The sequence below is a fragment of the Podarcis bocagei genome (genome assembly GCF_964188305.1).
Source record: "Podarcis bocagei genome assembly, chromosome: 4".
In the NCBI taxonomy this organism is placed as follows: domain Eukaryota; kingdom Metazoa; phylum Chordata; class Lepidosauria; order Squamata; family Lacertidae; genus Podarcis; species Podarcis bocagei.
Genome location: NC_138128.1, coordinates 70,024,478 through 70,046,116, shown reverse-complemented (window position 1 = coordinate 70,046,116; position 21,639 = coordinate 70,024,478). Strand labels below are relative to the sequence as shown.

The following is a 21,639-nucleotide window of genomic DNA, read 5'->3' as shown; positions in this document are numbered from 1 at the left end:
TACCCAAATTGTTTTGGGTGGTGCCTAATCTGCAAAGGAGTTCTGAAAGGAGCGTCAGATTGGGATAATGGGCAAAAGCGGCTAATGAGATTCTGTATAAGCAATGACAGTGATCCACCAGCCCCTAAATGCCAACTTCACTTCTCCACTTGTGGAATCTGAATTGACTGTGACTAAAGCCTTAGGAATGCTTGGATCACATGTTTCGCAACGATGTGTTCAATGGGGAGTGGAACTGTTTCCTTCACCCCACCACTGACATCTCATCAGCTTTCTTCAACAACTCTGGGGTGCATGAAGCTGCTTGTGAAGGAATTGCGGTGCATGGGACCCTGCCCCATTGAAGAGTTCTATGTGACCAGGTGTCCTGATCGCATGAAACCCTTACATGTGAGCAGGGGTTCCTTTACAGACACTTACTTGCAAAATGTGTTTACTTAAGGAAGCTGGTGTGTTGTTGGGGCAGGGCTGAAAAGACTAAAAACAGGAGCAGAGAAAGCTGCCTTATACCTATTTGAACCATTGGTCCATCTAACTCACTATAATCTACACCAGAGTTTTCCAAACTTGGGTCTCTAGCTGCTTTTGGACTACCATTCCCATCATTCCTGACCACACGTCCTGCTAGCTTAGGGATGATGGGAGTTGTAGTACAACAATAGCTGGAGACCAAAGTTTGAGAAACCCTGATCTACACCATGGTACGCCAATGTAATGCCCTCAAGTTGTTATGGAACTGTAACTCTCAGGACCCCCAGTCATTGTGGCCAGCAGGTAAAGTCCAATAACACGTGGACAACCCCAGGTTCTCTTTCCCCAACTTAGGCTTCAATTCTGACACCAGTTACTTGGAGTTGAGTCCCGCTGAACTCAATAGGATTTAACTTCTGAGTAGATTTGATTAGGGTTGCACTTTTATTTTATATGAAACAGAAATAACACTCCACATATCCAGGTGCTTTGTAGAAGTAACTATGCATTTATTTTTCTCCCTTCTTTACAGCCACCAATGTCCATTCAGTCTATTGTGGTTCAAGTCCAGTGCATTAACCGAAAAGTAGGAACTGTCATCTATCATGAAGTTCGGATTGTAGTGAGGGACAGAAATGATAACTCTCCCCAGTTTCAGCAGCAGCAGTACTATGTAGCAGTCAATGAGGTCAGTTTTAGTATTGGTACTGTTATCATTTTTTCCCTAACTACTCATGTACTTTTTGATATCATCTCATCAATGTACTAAAGCACTTAATGTTAATTTGCTTTTGGGTTTTCCAGTTGATTTTGAGCCTTTTGTGTGTTTATATTAAGAACTTGCCTTGAACTGAATCACTTGAGAGAAAATCATACTTGTATTAATTAAACAAACCCAACCCATTCAGGGGTGCATATGAGTAAGCAAAGGAGACACAAACTATTTTAGCATACTGCCGTAAGAAGTTCACACACACACACACACACACACACACACACACACAAACAAACACACACTTATATTCTGAACATTATTCTTCCATAATAGAAATGGTATAATACTATGCAAAGGAACGACTAAGCACAACCTTAATTTTCAGTTTTAAAGAGTTATCTCTTGACAGTATTCCTCACCCCCTGGTTGTTCTTTATTCCGCACTTCAGTGGCAATTTTAGCACAACGATCTACTTTCTGGCAATTCCAGTCTTTGCATTTTCCAGTCATTTAGTTTTATTCTGTATCAACCAGTTCCAAGTTAGAACCTTATTGCTAGATTAGTTTGCAGACAAGAAACAAAGGCAGACAATGATCTTTGGGTCTAATTTTAGTCATAGCCTTTTAAGTCAATAAGCTTTTATTGACTTAAAATTAGCTTTTGGCTCTGTATGTTTCCCGATTGTCTTTGGAGTAAACTAGAGCAGTACCATCTTGATAGAAAACCATTGGTTTTGATCTGTGTCCTGTATGCTGAACTTGTAATAATTATGGTCATCTTTCTGTGGAGATTGTGTCTTCTCATACAGTTAGGCAAGGATGTGTCCTTGCCTTCATTATTTTGAATTTGTAACTGGTAAATTTCTCCTCATTTTTGGAAATAATATCTTCTCATCCTCCTAAGATATCTATTGCATGCAGATGATGCAGTTTTAATTTTGAAGACATAGTTGGGTAAGAAATGTTTCCTTTCGGGGTTTAATTATTTTTTAATTGAAATTCTTAACCATTAACCATCCAAAATCCAGAATTATAATATTTTCTAATAATATATTTATTTGGGTCCCGCATAGTCATATGTTCAATCAAGTTGGTTTACAGAAATACCTTGTGCATTTGGTGTCTTGAATCTGCCAACTTGAGAACTCAGAGAAAAACTGAAGGGGCCAAGGTGAAGCAGAATGTGAATACAGTTACTCAATTTTTCTGAACAAAGGGTGGAAAATTTGTTGCACCCTTGTGGACTCTGCTTCATTGGAGGTTTTTAAGCAGAGATTGGATGGCCACCTGTCACGGATGCTTTACTTTTTTTTTTTTATAAAATTTTTTATTGCGTTTCTTTCCATAGGTTAACAGATTAATTTACATAGCAACATACAAGAAACATTTTTTATATATATATATGAAGAAAAATAGAAAAAAGAAGACAAAAGTTAAATATCATCAAATTCACTTTCTTTTGGACCTCCTCACATCCTCTCAACATCGCTTTCATTATTCTAACCAGTTCAGCAATTTATTATCTTGTTTCACATCTTATTGTACCTTTGAGTTTATTATGTTACCAATTTCAAAAGTTTGTAGTTTGTTTTCAAGACTTTTAATAAACATAATATTTTGTTTCTAATTTATCTCGTTTTTTTTCATCATTACTTACTTTATCATTTACTTAGATAATTTGCAGAAGTGTGACGTTTCTTAATCGTGCAAATCTTAACATTCAAACAACTTATAGTATTTTTGCAAATAGTCCTTAAATTTTTTCCAGTCTTCCTCCATTGTTTCTTCGCTCAGATCTCGGATTCTGCCAGTCATTTCTGCCAACTCCATGTAGTCCATCAGCTGCGTCTGCCAATCCTCCAGTGTGGGTAAATCTGGTGTCTTCCAGAACTTTGCAATAAGGATCCTTGCTGCTGTGGTTGCATACATAAACAAAGTTCTATCCTTCTTTGGCACCTTCCGGTCCACCATGCCCAGAAGAAAGGCCTCTGGTTTCTTAGAAAAGGTATATCTGAATACCTTTTTCAGCTCATTATGTATCATTTCCCAAAAGGCCTTTACTTTCGGGCAGGTCCACCAGAGGTGAAAGAATGTCCCTTCTGCCTCCTTGCATTTCCAACACTTATTATCAGAAAGATGATATATTTTAGCCAACTTGACTGGGGTCATGTACCACCGGTATACCATTTTCATAATGTTCTCTTTCAAGGCACTACATGCCGTGAATTTCATACCGGTGTTCCATAACCTTTCCCAGTCCTCAGACATAATGTTGTGTCCTACATCCTGTGCCCATTTTATCATAGCAGATTTAACTGTCTCATCCTGTGTGTTCCATTTAAGCAGCAAGTCATACATCCTCGAAAGTACCTTAGTCTTTGGTTCTAGTAACTCCGTCTCCAGTTTCGATTTCTCCAACTGAAAACCCACTTTTTTATCCATTTTAAATACCTCTTGAATTTGAGCATAATGTAACCAATCTCGCACCTTATTTTTTAGTTTGTCCTGGCTTTGGAGCTTCCATTTATCTCCAACTCTTTCAATCAATTCCCAATATTTTGGCCAGTAGGCCTCCATATTGGGCCTTTTTTTAGAAATCTTGGCTTCCACTGGTGATAACCACCTCGGGGTCTTACTTTCTAATAAGTCCTTGTACTTCATCCAGACGGCAAAAATTGATTTTCTGACAATATGGTTTTTAAACAATTTGTGAACCTTCGCCTTGTCATACCACAAGTATGCATGCCAACCATACACATTATCAAACCCTTCCAGATCTAGGACATCGGTGTTTTCCAACAGAAACCAATCCTTCAACCAGCAGAAGGCTGCAGCTTCGTAGTACAACCTTAAATCCGGCAGGGCAAACCCCCCTCTTTCTTTTGAGTCAGTTAGTATTTTAAATTTTATTCGGGGCTTTTTGCCCTGCCAGACAAACTTAGAGATATCCTTCTGCCATTTTCCAAAACATTCCATTCTGTCCACGACCTGAAGGGCTTGAAATAAGAATAACATTTTTGGCAAAACACACATCTTTATAGCTGCGATTCGGCCTGACAAGGTAAGTTTCAATCTTGACCAAATATCCAAGTCTTTTTTAATTTCCAACCAACATTTTTCATAATTATCTTTAAAAAGGTTTAAATTTTTAGTGGACAAGGATACCCCCAGGTATTTCACTTTTTTAACCACACTTAGCTCTGTCTCTTTCTGGTACCCCTCTATCTCTGTAGGTGTCAGATTTTTGACCAAAACCTTAGTTTTTTGTTTGTTTAGCTTAAATCCCGCCACCCGACCAAACTCCAAGATAAGTTCCAGAACTCTTTTTGTACTAGATTCTGGCTCCTGTACTGTCAAGACTAAGTCATCTGCGAAAGCTTTCAGTTTGTATTGTTTCGCTCCGACCACTATCCCCTCACCAACTGGTCCTCCCTGATCATATTCAGCAATACCTCCAGAACAGAAATAAATAGCAGAGGGGATAGAGGGCACCCCTGTCGTGTCCCTTTTTCAATTTGGAGTTCCTCCGATACCACATTGTTCACTATCAGCTTAGCTTTTTGCTCTGAATAAATTGCTTCTAGTCCATTTTCAAACCCCCGTCCCACTCCCATCCCTTTCAAGTTTTTCTTCATGAACATCCAAGAAATGTTGTCAAATGCTTTCTCCGCATCAATGAAGATTAAGGCTGCCCTTGTGTTTCTAATTCTCAACAGCTCCAATATATCAATAATGTTCCTAGTGTTGTCAGACATGTGTCTACCAGGGAGAAAGCCTGCTTGGTCCTTGTGAATTACTTCATTTAATACATTTTTAAGTCTATTCGCTAAAATGTCTGCAAATATTTTGTAATCCACATTCAGGAGTGAGATGGGACGGTAATTCTTAAGCTGGGTCTTTTCCCTTTCTGATTTGGGTATCAGTGTGATGAATGCTTCTTTCCACGTTTCCGGTGCCCTCCTCCCCTCCATAATCTGGTTACAAACCTCCAACAACGGTTGTATCAAGAAGTCCTTCAAAGTCTTATAATATTTGGAGGTGAGTCCATCCGGGCCTGGAGATTTGCCAAGTTGCATATTTTGAATGGCACCTTCAATTTCCTGTTGAGTTATTTTGCTGTTGAGAATTGATCTTTTATCTTGACTTATTTTGGATAGTCCATTTGTCCTCAAAAATTGGTCTATTTCCGATTCTTTCTGAGGCCCCTGTGCATAAAGCTCTTTGAAGTATCTGTGGAAGCACTTTCTTATTTCTTCTGGTTTCTGAACTATTTTTCCTTGAATCTCCAAGTTTGTAACCGTGTTTAACTTTTGTCTTTTTTTCAACTGCCAAGCTAACAACTTTCCACATTTGTTTGCTGATTCAAACGATCTCTGCTTCATTTGTTTAATTTTCCATTCAATCTCTTGATTGATCAATTTCGAATATTGTGCTTGATGGAATTTGATCTCTCTTAGCACCTCTTTTGACTTTGGTTTAGTTCTCAGCTTTTTCTCTCCTTCACTTATTTTCTCTAGAATTTTTTCCTTTTTTCCATTCCAAAATTTTCTCTTTATTGTATTCTGTTGTATCAGAAACCCTCTCATTACAGCTTTACTTGCGTCCCAGATTGTTCTTTTCTCCACCGTAGTGTTCAAATTTATTTCAAAATAGTCCTTTAGGGTTTTTTGGGCCTTCTTAACAATCTCTTGATCTCTCAACAAGGTGTCATTCATTCTCCATCTGAAGGATCCAGTTGGGATAAGTCTCAATTCCATTTTCAAGGCGTTATGGTCGGAGCAGGTTTTTGGGCAGATTTCCACTTTTCTTGTTTTCGGTGCCATCCCTCTAGATATCCAAATTTGGTCGATTCGTGTCCATGACAGATGGGCCTCAGAAAAGAAGGTTCCTTCTTTACCCAAGGGGTTCTTTGTCCTCCAAATGTCAATCAAGTCCATATTGTCTGTCATTTCAAAAAAAGTTTTAGGAAGTCTGCCGTCTGTTGTTAAGTTTTGATTTTGGGATTTGTCCATATTTGTTGACACCACCCCATTCATATCTCCCATCACAATAATGTTAGAATAGTCCAGATAGTCCATCATTGTCTCATGCAGCTTCTTGTAGAATTCTGATTTTCCATCATTTGGCGCATAAATTCCTAATATCAAAATCTTCTCTCCTTGTGTTTGAATTTCAATTGCGAGAGTTCTTCCATGATCATCTTTAAATAGAAATTTTGGTGACAGGTTCTCCTTTGCATAAATTACAACTCCTCTTTTTTTAACTTTGTCAGATGAAATAAATTCTTGGCCAAGTCTTTTATTGATTAATACTTTCCTGTGGAGCCTAGTCACATGTGTTTCTTGGAGACATATTACGTCCAATTGTTCTTTTTTTAGGATATGAAATATCCTCCTTCTTTTTTCCGGAGAATTCCCGCCATTTATATTCCAACTAAGTAGCTGCAGAGACATCCTGTTCTAATTAAGATGTTCTTAGGGTGAGGTGCCTTCCTTTTGCTCAGGTCCCGAGGGTGCAGGCGTTAGCCCGCCTCCAGGCAGTATTGGTGTTGGTAAGGTTGGAAGCCAATCTGTTCCTTTTTGGAGATCTTCTCCGTGGTCGTGAAGGAACTTTTGGTTATCTTCAGGTGTTCTAATTTTAACCTTCCTTTCTTTGTAGGTGAAGGATAATCCTTGTGGAAACTCCCACCTATAGGGAATTGCGTTGTGTCTCAGCAATTTTGCTAGCTCTGTATAGGTGGCTCTAAGGTCCAACAACTGTCTCGGAATATCTCTGTAAATTTCCACCCTTTTATCTTGAATTTCGATTGCTTTTTTGAAGTGAAGACCTAGGATCTTATCTCTCTCTTCCTTTGATCTTAAAATTATCAAGCAGTCCCTGGATCTGTCTTTCCTTGCCAATCTTCCCAGTCTATATGCCGAGACAATCCTGAAATCTGTGTCCTCCTTTAAACCCCAGAACTTCGTGAATTCCTGCGTCAAGTATCCAATCAAGTCTCCTTGCTCGAGTTCCGGGATGCCTCTCAATTTGATGTTGCTCTCGCGATTTTTCAGTTCCACCATTGACAGATAGATTTGTTGTTCACCCACCTGTTTGTGCAGGGGCTTGACTTCTCCTTTAATTTCTTCAACTTCTTTTTGTAAAGCTCCCACTTTCTGAATTGCTTCTCCAGCTAATTCCCGATTTTCCGCTGTTGCTCCTTGCAAATTCTCTATAGCCTGCGTGTGCTGGGAAACTTGTTCAGTCAATTTTTGAATCGAAGAGGTCGCTTTATCTATTTTCAAAGACTGGTCGTCCACTTTCTGGTTTAAACTTGATAATTGCTCCAATATTTGTTTTAATAATGTATCTGACCCACCTGCTGCCATATCTTCTTCAGTGGACTTCTCGGTTATTTCCCCTTCCCTCTGAGACACCAGTACAGCTGGAACCGACGATCGGCGTCCTTGGGTCAGTGTTGTTTGTACAAATTGTGTTGGTTTTCTTTCTTTTTCTTTTTCCTTAGCCTCTTTAGATTCCTTAGCTTTAGATGCTCTTGTTCTCCCTGCACCACTCATTACACATCTGTCAGTGTTCAAGGTCAGATTGTCTGTTGTTCCATGGGAGAGACAAATTCAGAAGTAAACAACCAGTGAAGTGGAATTCAAAACAAGAGTCAGTTCCCAGGATTTTATAATCCGAAAGCCCTGTAGGGGGAGTGCCACCAGGTTTCAAAGACAAAGAAGGAAGTAATCCGCCATTAAAGTTCCAAATTATTTCAAGTCAATAAATCCAATAGTCCAACAGTCCCTTCAAAAACTCAAAGTTTCCCAAAGCACCTTTTATAGTTCAACAAAGTTTCACAAGAGGTGCTTGCAACAGTATCCCATCCAATCTTTTCTGCTCAAATGTAACAGTTACGTTCCAGCAAAGTTTTTACAACTGTTTCCGCAGTTTGACACAGTCTCCCTCTCTGGCAGCCCGACGATCTGGCTCCTTAAAAATACAGCCCAAAGAAGAAAAAAGATAGGAGGAAAATCCCCATTTACTACTTCTTTTAGTCAATGTCCATTTCCACCTTCAGTAAAAAAAAAACAAACAAGCAGATCTGATAGCACGAAAAAGTTAAAACTTCCCACAGTCCCGTTTCAAGCGCTTTCCGCTTTTTAAAGCTTTGCTTTAAAAGAAAAACTGGCATGTCATCTGTGAAAAGACAATTAATGTTAGCATCATGCATAGTTTTGACCTTGTCACAAAACTCCTGAAACTTTTCTAAAGTTTCCTGCGGTTTCTTCATCATATAAACCCAAGAATAATTAGTGTAACAATCAACACACACAAGGTAATATTTTGCACCGCCTCTAGATGGTTCTAGAGGACCAATCACATCAGCATACACCCGCTGAAAAGCTCTGTGGACCTTCTTGGACACCTTACTGGTGCTCACACTGGTCACACCTGCAAGAGAAATTTCGTTAGAATCAGAAGTATTACATTTCATGTAATCACTTTGATCAAAAGTCAACAAATACAGTCCATCTTTCTCTTTGGCAGTAAGAAACAGTTCTCCATCTTTGTAGATCTTGCATCTTTTAGCATCATAGTACAGTTTTAGTCCCTTCTTTGCAATCTGCGAAGCACTCAGCAGACTAAATTTCAGTTCTGGAACCAGGTAAACATCGCTTATAGTCAAGTTCAGACTCTCAAGATACACAGTTCCAATTCCGGTCGCTTCCAGTTCTTGACCGTTGGCTTGTTTCACAGTGAAGCTTTGCTTCCTCAACGTCGAAAACAGTTCTCTGTGTGGGCAGAGATGCTTCGTGGCGCCCGTATCGATTATGAATGCGTTCCCAACATCTGGCGTGGTTCCTTTCGCCATCATCGCCTTTGCAGGTTTCATCTGGCACTTGGTACGGCTTTTGCTTGACGCCTCAGGCTTCGTAGAGCTGTTCTTGGCTCCTTTTGACTGTCGCGGCTTCCTACAATTTCGCTGTAGATGCCCAGTCTGTCCACAATTGTGGCATCGGACGGCACTCAATGCTACGGCATGCTCTCCAGTAGCACTATCAGCAGTGGGAAGATTTGAACTCTGTTCTTGCCTCCCTCTGTCTTTCACTTCCAGTGCGGCAAGTCTGTCGTGTTCGTTCAGGACGACGGCACACACCCTTTCCGCGGTCAGATCCTGAGCAGGTAGGGAACCAAGCTGACTGGCAACAACCTTGTAAGCCCTATTCAGGCTGTTTATCATCATGAAGCAAAACACTTCCTCCTGTAGACGGAAATTGCGTTCCACCATCTGTTGACGCAGGAACTTCATTTCTGTCAGGTGCGCTTGAACATCTCCATCAGGCGCTAATCTCAGATTGGTCAACTTCTCAAAATACAGCAACGCTGAAGAACCAGCATCTCTCTGATGCGTTGTACGCAGCGCGTTCCAAACCTCTTGCGCAAATTCCAAATGCTGTATATGCACAAGCTGCGCATCTGAGACACACAGAATTATAGCAGTCCTAGCTTTCACATTCTGTGACTCCCAAGCACGCGTTGGTGCTGCTGGGATGGGAATCTCAATCACCCCAAACAGTCTCTGATTCTGCAGCAGGGCCTTCATCTTTACAGACCAAGATGAATAATTGTTATTGGTCAGGAGGGGTGGAGAAGGCAAGCCTCCCCCTTCTTGGCATCCATTTTGAGTCCTTGCATTGACTCTAAAACACAAGCCTCTAAAATCCAATAGCTGGCTTGTTTACTCTCTTGACACCTGGCAACTCTGACACTGGCTGCGTTGGAAAGTCCCTTCCACCAGTTCATGAGGACCTAGTCATAACAAAACTTTGTTTACGCCTCTCTGAGGCATTGTCTGACTGTCCAGCCCTCTCGAGTAGCTTTCCATTTCTCCTCTCTGAGGCACAGCCTTCTGAAGGACGTTGCTTAGCAACAGCGCATTCCTTTCCTCGGACAGGAAACCACAAAAATGCCTGGTATGCAGGCCTCTTCTAAGTTGGAGCTGCTTTTCCCACACTCGCTCTCCGTGAAGCAGAGAATGAATCATTCTGCATTCACACTTTTAAGCCCTTAAAAGTCTCATACCTTGAGCATCGGCTTGGCTGTCAGCTTCTTCTGGTCAGCTTCTGGCTGCAGAGAATCAGCCTCTCCAATCAGGCTTCCATGGAGCAGAGGAGGACAATTCACCAGCCTCTCATGCAGATGTCCGATGGATCGAAGAAAACAGCAACCATCCGAAGGCTGCCACTATTGGAATTCTGCTTGGGTCAGAGGAATGTGCCACAGCGTAGGCACCGGCAGATATTCCTGTCGACCTCCCCGCGTCTCCACTCTGCTGATAAGCAGGCGAGGTCCCGGCGATTCATCTCAGATGTGTGAGAGGAACACACCGTTCACCCTCTCTCCCCTTTGGTGTCCCCCAAGAGGGGAAAGAAGCAGACAGAAAACTATTTACATCTTTTATTTCTGTCTCTCATATCAGTACAGAGAAACACGTCTGCACTCGACAACAGCAAGAAGAAACTCCACCCATGTACTTCCAGTACAGGTCATATGACACACACACTGAGCTAACATCCGGTGCTCAGTTCAGATTGGACTGCCCCTTTGTTTCCATGGCAACAGTCACAAACATCCTGTCTGGCTTTCCAGCCACAAGCAGCTGACTGAGCTGCTGGAGCCTTTGCTTGCTGCAGCATTGGTGCTTTATGGTAACAGTCAGCAATGTTGGAAGACGGACTTCCCTTTTCTCGTCTCCCGCTTTCAGCCGAATTTACGAAATTCTTTGCCAAATTTTAAACCCCTTTACTCACGGGTATGTTACTTGCAGTTTGGTGTTGATTTTAGGAAGAAGGATCAGCGCTCATCTGTAACAGCCACGCGGCTTCACTTCCGCGGAAAGAGCGATGAACTCACAGCACCGCTACCCCTCCTTCACTCCGGGTCTCCTTACGGGGTCCCTTCTGTGTTTTCAGAGCAGCTTCTGGTGCCCGCCGAGTCCCACGGCCACGGGCTCACTCTACCCGTGGTTTATCTTGATGGGTCGTCGCTATGCCGCAGCGAACGACCCTTTTCCGCGGAGCCCCTCTTCAGAGAACGAAGAGGACCGCCATTACAGTTTCGCGCCGCCCCCGGAAGTCCCTGTCACGGATGCTTTAGTTGAGATTCCATACTGTAATTTCCCCATTTTATTTTTGCCACTTGAAAACAACAAATCCAACTGTGACCCATCAAAATAAGCATTTCCAGATATTTAACCTGTTCAGTTTCTTGAACTGTTGAATGTGTGTACTTATGGGTAAAGTTCATTCTGTTTAAAAGACTTTGGGACCAATCTAATAAAGGCTCCAAAGAGCAATGCCCCACCCTGCTCCAATTTATACCACCCCATAGGTAGAATCAATCTGGAATTCAAAGGGACTTTGTCTTGGATCAATAAATCCAACTCTAAAATTATTTTCTATCACTAGCTAGAATTGGAACAACCCACCAGTCCAAAATAATTTTATATAAATGTCAGGTGACATGAAATCCTCACCTGATGCTTTCTTGCTGCTCTTCTCCAGATCTTCCTGGAATACCATTTAGCCGTGTCAGATAGGTCAACAATGATGGCAATTCTCGAAAATATGATCCAGTACAACAGAATAGTTTAATACTTTAGACCAATTTTATGCCAAATTTATTGATTTCCTCCTTTAATAAGTTTCCAAAAATGAGCTGAATCTTCCCCTCCAGCTGCTCTATTAATTTCCTCCTGCACCTGTCTGATATATATCACTCCCTTTCTATATAGATTTCTTTTCATTCCTACGTCGCTGAGCCCAAATCCAAAAAAATTCAGAACATTTTTTAGCACTGCTTGATTTTAAGAACTGTTATTTCAAAGCATTTAATGTTCATTATTCTGTACATAGGTTTATTGCCTTTTAAGTGGCACAAATTATTGTAAACACCATTATAGTTGTTCCAAATTTCTTCTTAATGTAAGAGTTTATTGACTCTTTTTGCGTCTTGAAGCTTTATAATTATTTGCTATTGTTTTGAGTTGAAATATTTTTGAGCTGTTTAGAGCACTGGGGTGGGTAGGTTTAAAATTCAAACAACTGCACAAACATTTCCCCCTATAATTGATTTTGTTAAGTGCATATAAGTTCGATATAATTATAGAATACATTTGTTGTGGTTTATTTACAGCAATTGTAATCCACAGTCCTCTGACTTTTGCATTTAACAATGTTTTAAATCAATATCAGGCACGATAAGTTCTCGTGGGTGGGTGGGGGTGGGTGTAGTGACTTTTAGTGTGAGAAAGGTTGCATCCACAAGATGAATGTACTTGCTTTAATTTTTATAAAGGACCTCTTTACACTGGGCTGTGTGGGTATGGACTGAGTGGAAGCATCTGTCCCTCTACTCAGTTCTGTCAGCTTAGCCAATCTCGTGCAGGCTGCCACCAATGGAGTGAAACAAGACAGAGCTTCACCTCCATCAACACAGAACTTCCCTTTTCACCCTCTTAGTGGCAGACAGAAGGCCATTCAGTGGTATCCCCCATTGCAGAGCCCAGTGGAAATTCCCCCAAACAGGGTGTTCTGCAGACAGAGTGGGGCTGAGCTGACCCAGGATCTGCTAGATCACAAGCTGCTCTCAGAGCTGGCACTACTATTTGTATGGACTGTGGAGGCTTTTCAGGGTAACAGCTGGATTTTTGCACTGTTAAGTGATGTGATAGAACCCAGTTCTTTCACATAGACAATCCTCATGCCTTTGTATTCCTCCTTCAATTGGCCAAATGGTGATTAGCTTCCTCTGTTGACTTCTCCTCTGCAGGCGTCTGTGGCTTGTGGCTGGTTCAGTATAAATCTTTCATAAGTTCTGTTACTTGATCAGGCGCGGCTATTAAGAGTGTCTTTGAGTTGCTGTTGAAAAGTCACACAAAATGGCAAGCAGCCTTGTGATAAATCAGTAGCATAATTAATTGTGTGGTTTAATTAGCTGAAATTAAGGATTGTAAAAACTAGCTTATGGTCTGCAGCAGTAAAAACTTTCAAACTGTCTCCTTCTGCTTGCTTGCTTGCTTCCTTGCACACCCACCCATCCCTCTTTTGGTATAGCCGTCTGTTGAAAGAAAAGATCTCTCAATAACATGCTCCATAGATCTGAGGAACACTTTATAGCCTTGGAGGAAATTAGGACAAGAAAATAAATTGGTGATTTCAGTAAATGACCCCTTTCCTTGCTTATCAAGGTGCAGTTCTTACAAACTTTGGAGGTTTCAAATGTTACTGAATTTCACAACTAACCCAAATTCTCGGAGGACCCCTGACTTGTACATGGGTAGCTGCTGAGCTTAGGAATTCAGAGCTCTAGTGTTTTGGATAGGTTTAATTATAAGGCAGAGATGTGAAACTTGTGGTCTTCCATGTGTTGTTGGACTCCATCTTTCACCATTCCTAACCACTGACCATTACATGAGTTGAATTCAATTTACACAACAATGCTGTCCTGCCACCTCTTCTCCACTGCAGCCCCCTGTGCCTTCAGTAAGCCTCTTGTGTGCACCGGGGACCTGCAGGAAAGGACTGGGACATGGCATTCTGAGAGGCTGCAGTGAGGTGAGGGGAGTGATCAGACGCAGCCAGTTTCTGCAAATCAGAGCTACACTAGCGCAAGCTGTCTCTGCCTCGTTTTTACTTATTTCTTCGTCCCTCGGGCTTTCTGTGAGTGCAGAAGGCTACAGTGGGGAGTAAAGAGCCAGACAACTGATTTTGCCTCTAGCCTCACCCACTATTAGCATGTAGCCTCTGGAAGGTTACCCAGAAGAGGATGCAGTCCTTGGGCTGAAGAAAGTTCCCCACTCCTCAGCAATGATGCAATTGGCATAAACAGCCCGACAATATAGCCTTTCTCTGTCTGATCATTGACATTCCCAATGAGCAGTGTTGGAGAATATAATTTTAACTAAAAGCCTGTGATAACCACGATACCTGAAATTTAATCAGGCTACATACGTACCGAATATGAGCAAAGGTGTCTCTTCTTTTCTCATACCTCCAACCCATGGTTGCATCTTTATATATTAACTGGCATATTTCCATATGCCTATTATATTACAGTATATGTTGTGTATTTCACATTGTTTTAACCTACACAGATCAATTGATTTCCAATGTTATTATTAAACTCTTTCCTGTTCCTGTTTTGCTGAATTCCTTCTACTATTGCTTAGAAGATCTATTAGAAGATCTTTATTTAAGACAACGAAACCTTCTGTTTTCCAGACTCTATTTTTTCCTCACATGGTGTGAGATTCCTTACTTCTGCTCCTCTTACAAGAGTTTGAGTATTTGCAAATACTGAAAAAAGGCAAGTGAAGACTAGAATTTTTATTTATTTGCTTTCTTTTTTTAGTATATGAAATTATAACCCCTTGAGAGATGAAGTTTTAAAATCCCATATAGAATATTCTCTCCCATTTGTTTTGCACTTTGAAATTCTGTGCTATTGCGCAGTGGAGCAGAGAGGGATATTTTAGGTGCTAAAGGTTGCGTGTGCTTTAGGATTTGAAGGCACATGAGAAGGCACCATCATGCTGAAACTAAGTAGCTCTGGCCAGTGCCTGGATAAGTGACAGCCTAGTAGCAACAAGTATGCTGCCTTGGGTTCCATGATGAAAGAAAGGTGGGATATAAAAGTATAAAAACCCTAGGACTACCACATCTGCTCTTCCTGCTCGCCAACCCTGTCATCCACCCATCTTCCCCAACACCTGACCAACTGCTCCTCCCTTTACACCTCACTTACTCCCTTGCCTATTCCATCACAGCTCAGCTCAACCACTCCCCTAATGGCTCACCTAAATCCACCCCCCTCATAGCTCTCCTCAACTCCTTTCAAAGGAGGGGAAGGTGCTTCAGAAAGTTTCTAAAGTGCTTCCTCCCATCTTTAAACCTCACTGCACCTGTATGTAATGGAAGGAGAGATGCTCTACCACTCTCCCCCTCTTTTCAGCTGTTCGTCTGGGATGTGTGTCACCCTGTTGTCATGCTTCAGGTTACGTGGCCTCCTACTGGTAGCCATGTGAACTACAGTATGATAACAACCTTACATTTTAATGTACATAGGAAGAAATACTGGTTTCATTTTGCTGCACTCACTCTTGTTTTCTAAGCCATATCCACTGCGTTGGTGAGTAATCAGTCCCTGTTTGCTTCCCCACCCATGGTGGGGTACTTCTGAATGGTTGAAACCACAGCAACCTAATACTGTTGTTGCCTGTTAATAGTTAATAATATTAGAGACTGATAATCTATCTCTACATTTGTCTTATTGTATTGCTTATGACTTTAGTCTTTACAATATGAGCATTTCTTTGAGCTTTATAATTCCATATACCGTAAATTTGATAATTTGTGACTGAGTTTTGTTCAGCAACTGCCATACCAGGTAGTGTAAGGAAAATAAATGGTATTGTATGCAGTACCTTCATATTATCATTGCAGCCATTCCTAGACATGGTGTGTGTGTGTGTGTGTGTGTGTGTGTGTGTGTGTAATGGAATCAAAATGCACATCACTCACACTAGCAACTGAGATTAAACTAAACTGCAAACTTTCTGGGGACACAGAACAGTCACACCCAGTCTGAATGGGAAAGAGTTGAAGGAAAGCAATGGAAATGATAAATAGTTCAGAAGCATGCCACATGAGGAAAAGTCAAAGGCACTTGGTTTGTTTAGCTAAGAGAAAAAGAAGATTAAGGTGAGAGTGGATAGCAATAGCTTACATTGATATGCTTTAAATAGTCCATTGGTTCATTGGTTCTTTTGTAGTTGCAAGAATTTTATTATGATGAGGTAGCTCTGAAGGTCAATGAATCCATTACTGGCCTGTACAGTCATAAATCTTAGTATGCCTCAATGCCAACCTTAACAGACCATGGTGTGTTTGGGGGTAATAACTACTGGGAGAAATTACTGCAAAATTTACTGATCTTCCATTTTGAGAGAAACCATTTTGTTGATGTAGTATTTAGCTCTTATTCTAAGGGCAAGATTGCAGTCTTGTTTAAGAATATTCAGATCCAGTTATTCTGTTAGTTACAAGAGTTTAATGTGTTGGGTTTTTTGCCTTGATTTGAGGATAGTAAGAAGATAGTAGCTGTCCTTTAGTTGTTTTTTGGATAACATTTCCCCCCTATTTTTGGAAGATAATTCTTAGGTATAGTTTGACCCCTTTGTTGGAAGCATAGTCCGTAGTAAGATGTGAACTTGGAAATTATAGTTCAAAGTGAGTTTCTTCCACTTCCAGTGTAATTATTCTCCCCACCCCACCTTGGTGTTTAAATCACTAATCTCAGTTGGTATGTACAGCATCAAAAGCATATTGGTGTGTGATAATTACCTGTAAATTGTATTTTGCTTCACTATGAAGGTCCTCAGTAACATATTCTTATTCTTATTATTATTATTGCCTTAATAACGCTTAATAGGCCATGAAAGTAATGAATGCATCTCATGGAAATTAGATTAATTTAATACATAAATTACTGAAGTGGATTTCTAAAGCTTAAGTATTCCATATGTAGATAAGGTTCTCTTTTATTTACAATGCTTCCGCTTTTCCCAGGGATGTAAGAATGCCTTGTTGTTAATTGGCAGCAATAAACTTTTGTAGTTTGTCTTCTAAAAAGAGCCACTTAGACAGTTTGCAGTAGTTTCTCTGGCTGTCCTCCCCCTTTTATTTGGGAACCTTCAGCTGACATAGATGAGCAACAATGTAGATGCTTTTTATTGCAGGTTGTCATATTAAAAAAGATGTCATGATAAAAAGATACCTGAAACTTACATACAGATTATTCTTCTTGTAAAGCTATATAAGCAACTTTCCTCTTACGACATCCTGAGATCTGGCAAGTGGATACAGTCTGATGCTTGAATGATGAAGAATTGGTTACATGCTAAAGGAATGTTAGACTATTTTATAGGGATGAAGGACTTTGATGTTCCAGTAAAAAATTAATCAAAATAATATGAGGAATTGGCTAAAGACACGATGAAATCCAGGAGGTATCAGAAGCAGACAGAACAATTTACACTGGAGAAACCACTTCCAGTCAGTGTAGACAATACTGAGCTAGACCGATGGTCTTATGTAGTCTAACGCAGCTTCTTCTGTTCCTATGTTCACTATATTAAGGCAAAGATATATTGGTTACAGTGAATATTGCAATCAGTAAGCATAATCAAACTATATCATATTGTTATAAATGAGTACAGTGGTACCTCGGTTTAAGAACAGTCCGGTTTAAGAACAATTCGGTTTACAAACTTCACAAAACCAGAAATAGTGTCCTGGTTTGAGAACTTTACCTCAGTCTAAGAACAGAATCTGAACTGTGGAAGGGCACTGGCGGCGGGAGGCCTCATTCGGGAAAGTGTGCCTCGGTTTAAGAACGGTTTTGGTTTAAGAACAGGCTTGCGGAATGGATTAAGTTTGTTAACCGAGGTACCACTGTACAATATATAATGCAATATTCCCCGTAAGGGGAGTTCTCCACTTCACCACTTGGTTCCTCTGTGGATTCCAGTAAATTTGGATTACAGCTTTTCAAACAAAAAGTTCCAGGTTCAATCCCAGGAATCTCCAGGCATGTCTGAGAATTATTCCTGTTTAAATCCCTGGAGAAGACTCGTTGTCAGTCAGTGCAGACAGTACTGAACTAGATAAACAGACTGACTCTGTATAAGACATCACCATGGGTTTCTATTTTAATTGTGTACTTCCAGAATTTTCCAAGGTGTTCTAAATTTAATATATCTCAGATATAATGATGGAAAGTCCCTGAGGTCTCTGAAGTGACAGATATTCTTCATATCTTATTAAGCACAATTAAAACAAATGCACCCAGTATTAAACACTCAGGCATCTGATGCAATGACATGGTGGAAGGTATCACATTTTACTGTGCCCAGTTTGTTGACGTTCCATTCCCTCTCTTTCTAGATAATAGGAAAGTTTTTATTGTTTCGAATACTGGAATCTGTCCCTCGATGTGTTAATTTGGCTGGCAAGTTTGGTTTGACCTTTTAAAATATTTGACTGAGTTGCAAACCATTCATTCATATTCACATTTCTTATTTTGCTCCCAGTGATGAGTAGAGAGAGGGACTCTAGGTTCTTCACACACACGCACACAGAGGTGGAATTTGTTTTGTTATTTTGTTTTTACATAGCCTTGCTTAATATTCTTTACCCTGAGTAAGGGGCAATAGTTCACAAGGTATTTCGCAGTATACTGTCAGAAGGAAATTGGCAGGAAGGCAATTTGGTGTGACAAAGGATGTCATAAGAACATTCCGTATATCTATTGCAGTATGTCAGTTATGTCATCTCAGAACTGAGTACCTAATCATGGAATTTGTTTATTATAGTGTACAGTAAGGCATGAAATAATTGATGCCACACAGCTACGTGTTGCTTTAAAAATATTGGATGTATACAATAGTCCCAGATGTGAATTACTGGCAGAACTAGTCTAATTTAGCTTCAAGTATATAGTGGATGTTAGAAGAGAGAGCCAGCATGGTGTAGTGGTTAAGAGTGGTGGACTCATAATCTGGCAAACCGAGTTCACTTCCCCACTCCTCCACAAACAGCTGCTGGGTGACCTTGGGCCAGTCACACTTCTCAGAAGTCTCTCAGCCTCACTAACCTCACAGAGTGTTTGTTGTAGGGGAGGAAGGGAAAGGAGAATGTTAGCCGCTTTGAGACTCCTTAAGGGGAGTGAAAGGCGGGATATCAAATCCAAACTCCTCCTCCTCCTTTTCTTCTTCCCATAACCACCTACAACTGAATCAGTTTGCTCTTCTATTCCCATGCTGCACCATTGCTCAGAAGTAAATTGCACCACTGCTCAGAAGTAAATTTTGTTTTCAATGGGACTTTCTTCCACATAGGTGTTCCTAGGATTGTCTCCCAAAGTGCTGAACTGTGTTTTTAAATTGCTTTAACCATCTTAGCTGTCCTTCATTTTCTCTGCACTGAACTTAAGGGTTCACAATTCTAATGAACTATGTAGAAGGCTTGCTTCTGCATCTGCATACAGATAGTGCACAAGCTTGGGTGCATCGGTAATGAGAATTCTACATGCCTTATGTTGTAGTTGGATGTGGTCTCCCAGCCCATGCATTAGTCTTCTGCACACTTGACTGGGAAGATTCGGCTACAGAAACCTGTTTCTGCAGAAAGATTGTATTTGCTAAATCAGGATGGTAGTGTTGGCATTTTTAAAAAAGATCAGCACGTAATGCAGCTTTGAGTATGAATATAATTTATCCCCACCTTTCCACTGAAATAACTCAAGGCAGTAAAAACACATAAATAAAAATAATTAAAGCTCCAGGAAGTTAAGACAAAACACTAAAGAGGCAAAATGGCAGCTAGTTAAAACATCAGAGTAGTATAAAATTACATGAGATTTTTCTTTTTTTAAAGGGCTTGCCTAAACAAAGCTGTCTTAACCAACTAATAACATCTAAAAAATGAAGGTTCCAGATGAAGCCCCAGTGGTCAGCGGTGGCCCAGAAAGGCCCTCTAACACTTTGCAGCCACTCTTGCTTCATCCCATTTTGTCACACACAGAAGGGCCTCTTCACTGGGTCTTAGGAAGCAGGTATGCCTTAAGATTTCCAGGATTTGGACCAAGCAGGGCTTTATGGGTGGTGATCAGCCCTTTGAATCAGTCTCAGAAATGTTTTGCCAAACAAGAGCACCTGCTCTGAAATGTATGCAATAAGCTTTCACCAGCAAATGGGATGGTCCCGTGAGCAATTTTGCTGTCACATTTTGACCAATGCAAGGTTCTGAAGGATATTCAAAGGCAGTCCCATATAGAGTCTGATGAAGCGAATGTGGCAGGATTTGCCCTTTCCAGCTTCATATATGACATCCAGCTCTCCCAGGTTTCAGACAGGAACGAACTTGGGAACTCTTGCAAGAAAAGCAGTTGCTCATCTATGCAGTTATGTCCCTTTCCCATTTTCATGTGGGCAGTCACACCAGCAGCTGCTGGCATGATTTGGGCTGTAGAGCTTCAAGAAATCTCCCTGTTCAAAGTTCTTTATTTGGTTTCACAGAAGGGCTATATAATTTCATGTGGGTTTTAGAAAAAGTCTAAGAAAACAGCTTAGCCTAAATGAGACTGCTACACGGTAATAGGCTTAATGAATGTAGCCTTGATGCATATTTTCAGTCCCTGAAAACTGTACTACCGAAAATGTGGGGCATATGGGCTGAACTCTTTAAAAAGCTTGTCTGACTAGTAAATCATTGCTTAGAGAAGGCAGTGCTAGCAATCATACCAGCACACCAGTGTTATACTAGCATTTCGGGAAGGCACATTTCTCCGATGAAAATAGGGACACCCCATTCCATAATGAAAATATTACTATTTATAGCCCATGCATCTTACTGGGTTGCCCCGGCAGCTTCCAACATATATAAAAACATAATAAAACATTTTTAAAAAACCCCTTCCATGTATAGGATTGCCTTCAGACAGCTCGGGAGTTGGATAACTCCATATTCTCCAACATTTCAACTCCATACCCTCCAACATTTCTCCAGTGAAAATAGGGATGTCCTAAGGAAAAGCGAGACATTCTGGAATCAAATCATTAACCAGGACAGCTTCTCTAAATCAGGGATGTCCCTGGAAAATAAGGACACTTGGAGGGTCTGCATTGGTACTAAGGTTTTGTTTTAACTGATATCATTCAGTAATTTTTACTAATTAACAAGGTAACTAGGCTTCAGAAGAGCTGGCATATTATATGGAAGATTCCAACAGACAAAATTTTGCTAACCTATAGCTGATGAGCAGTCTCTTCCTTGGATGCCTCTGGTGTAATTTCCCCCTCCCCTCATACTGATGATGTGATTTTCTAACATGCACTTAAAGAGAGTGCTATTGTACAACTTTAGTTTGTCCACCTAGCAATTTTATTTTTCCCTTGGTGGTAGGTTTGCAGTTAAAGGCCTTCTCTGGTCCCTCAGAATATTATAGATGGGACTGGTAAATTACTTACTACTATCACACCTGACAGTTCCTGAAAGAATATTTAACCTTTCCAGTTCTGTCATCTTGATGGCACTAACTATATAACTCATTGCTGCCAAGCCTTCTTGTTCATCTGTTCCAGAGAAAGAGGGAGGCGGCTTTTCTCATGTCCTAAAAGGCCATAAGAGGAAATGCCTGCTTAATGCACACATAGGATGTGTTTTGTTGGGTTTTGGAAATGCAAACTTCCTACCCTTTACTGCAGCCTCTAAATTATTATTTGAAGTGTCTTTATCTACAGTTTGGGTCTCAACACTAATCCCTTGGCTGTGTGTTCCACAGGCTAGCTAGATGCACATTATCCATTTAAAGCACATGACTTTGCCCAAAGAATCCTAGGAACTGTG

At 40.7% G+C, this 21,639-nt stretch overlaps 1 protein-coding gene across 18 annotated transcripts in view; it reads left to right on the top strand.

Moving 5' to 3' along the window:
* Positions 1-21,639, top strand: part of PCDH15 (protocadherin related 15) — a 678,468-nt gene that overhangs the window by 421,447 nt on the left and 235,382 nt on the right. For all 18 annotated transcript variants that reach the window (XM_081189558.1, XM_081189550.1, XM_081189563.1 and 15 more), the window contains one exon: positions 1,004-1,159. In XM_081189558.1, the coding sequence (XP_081045684.1) occupies positions 1,004-1,159 (156 nt within the window). The remainder of the gene's footprint in view (positions 1-1,003; positions 1,160-21,639) is intronic.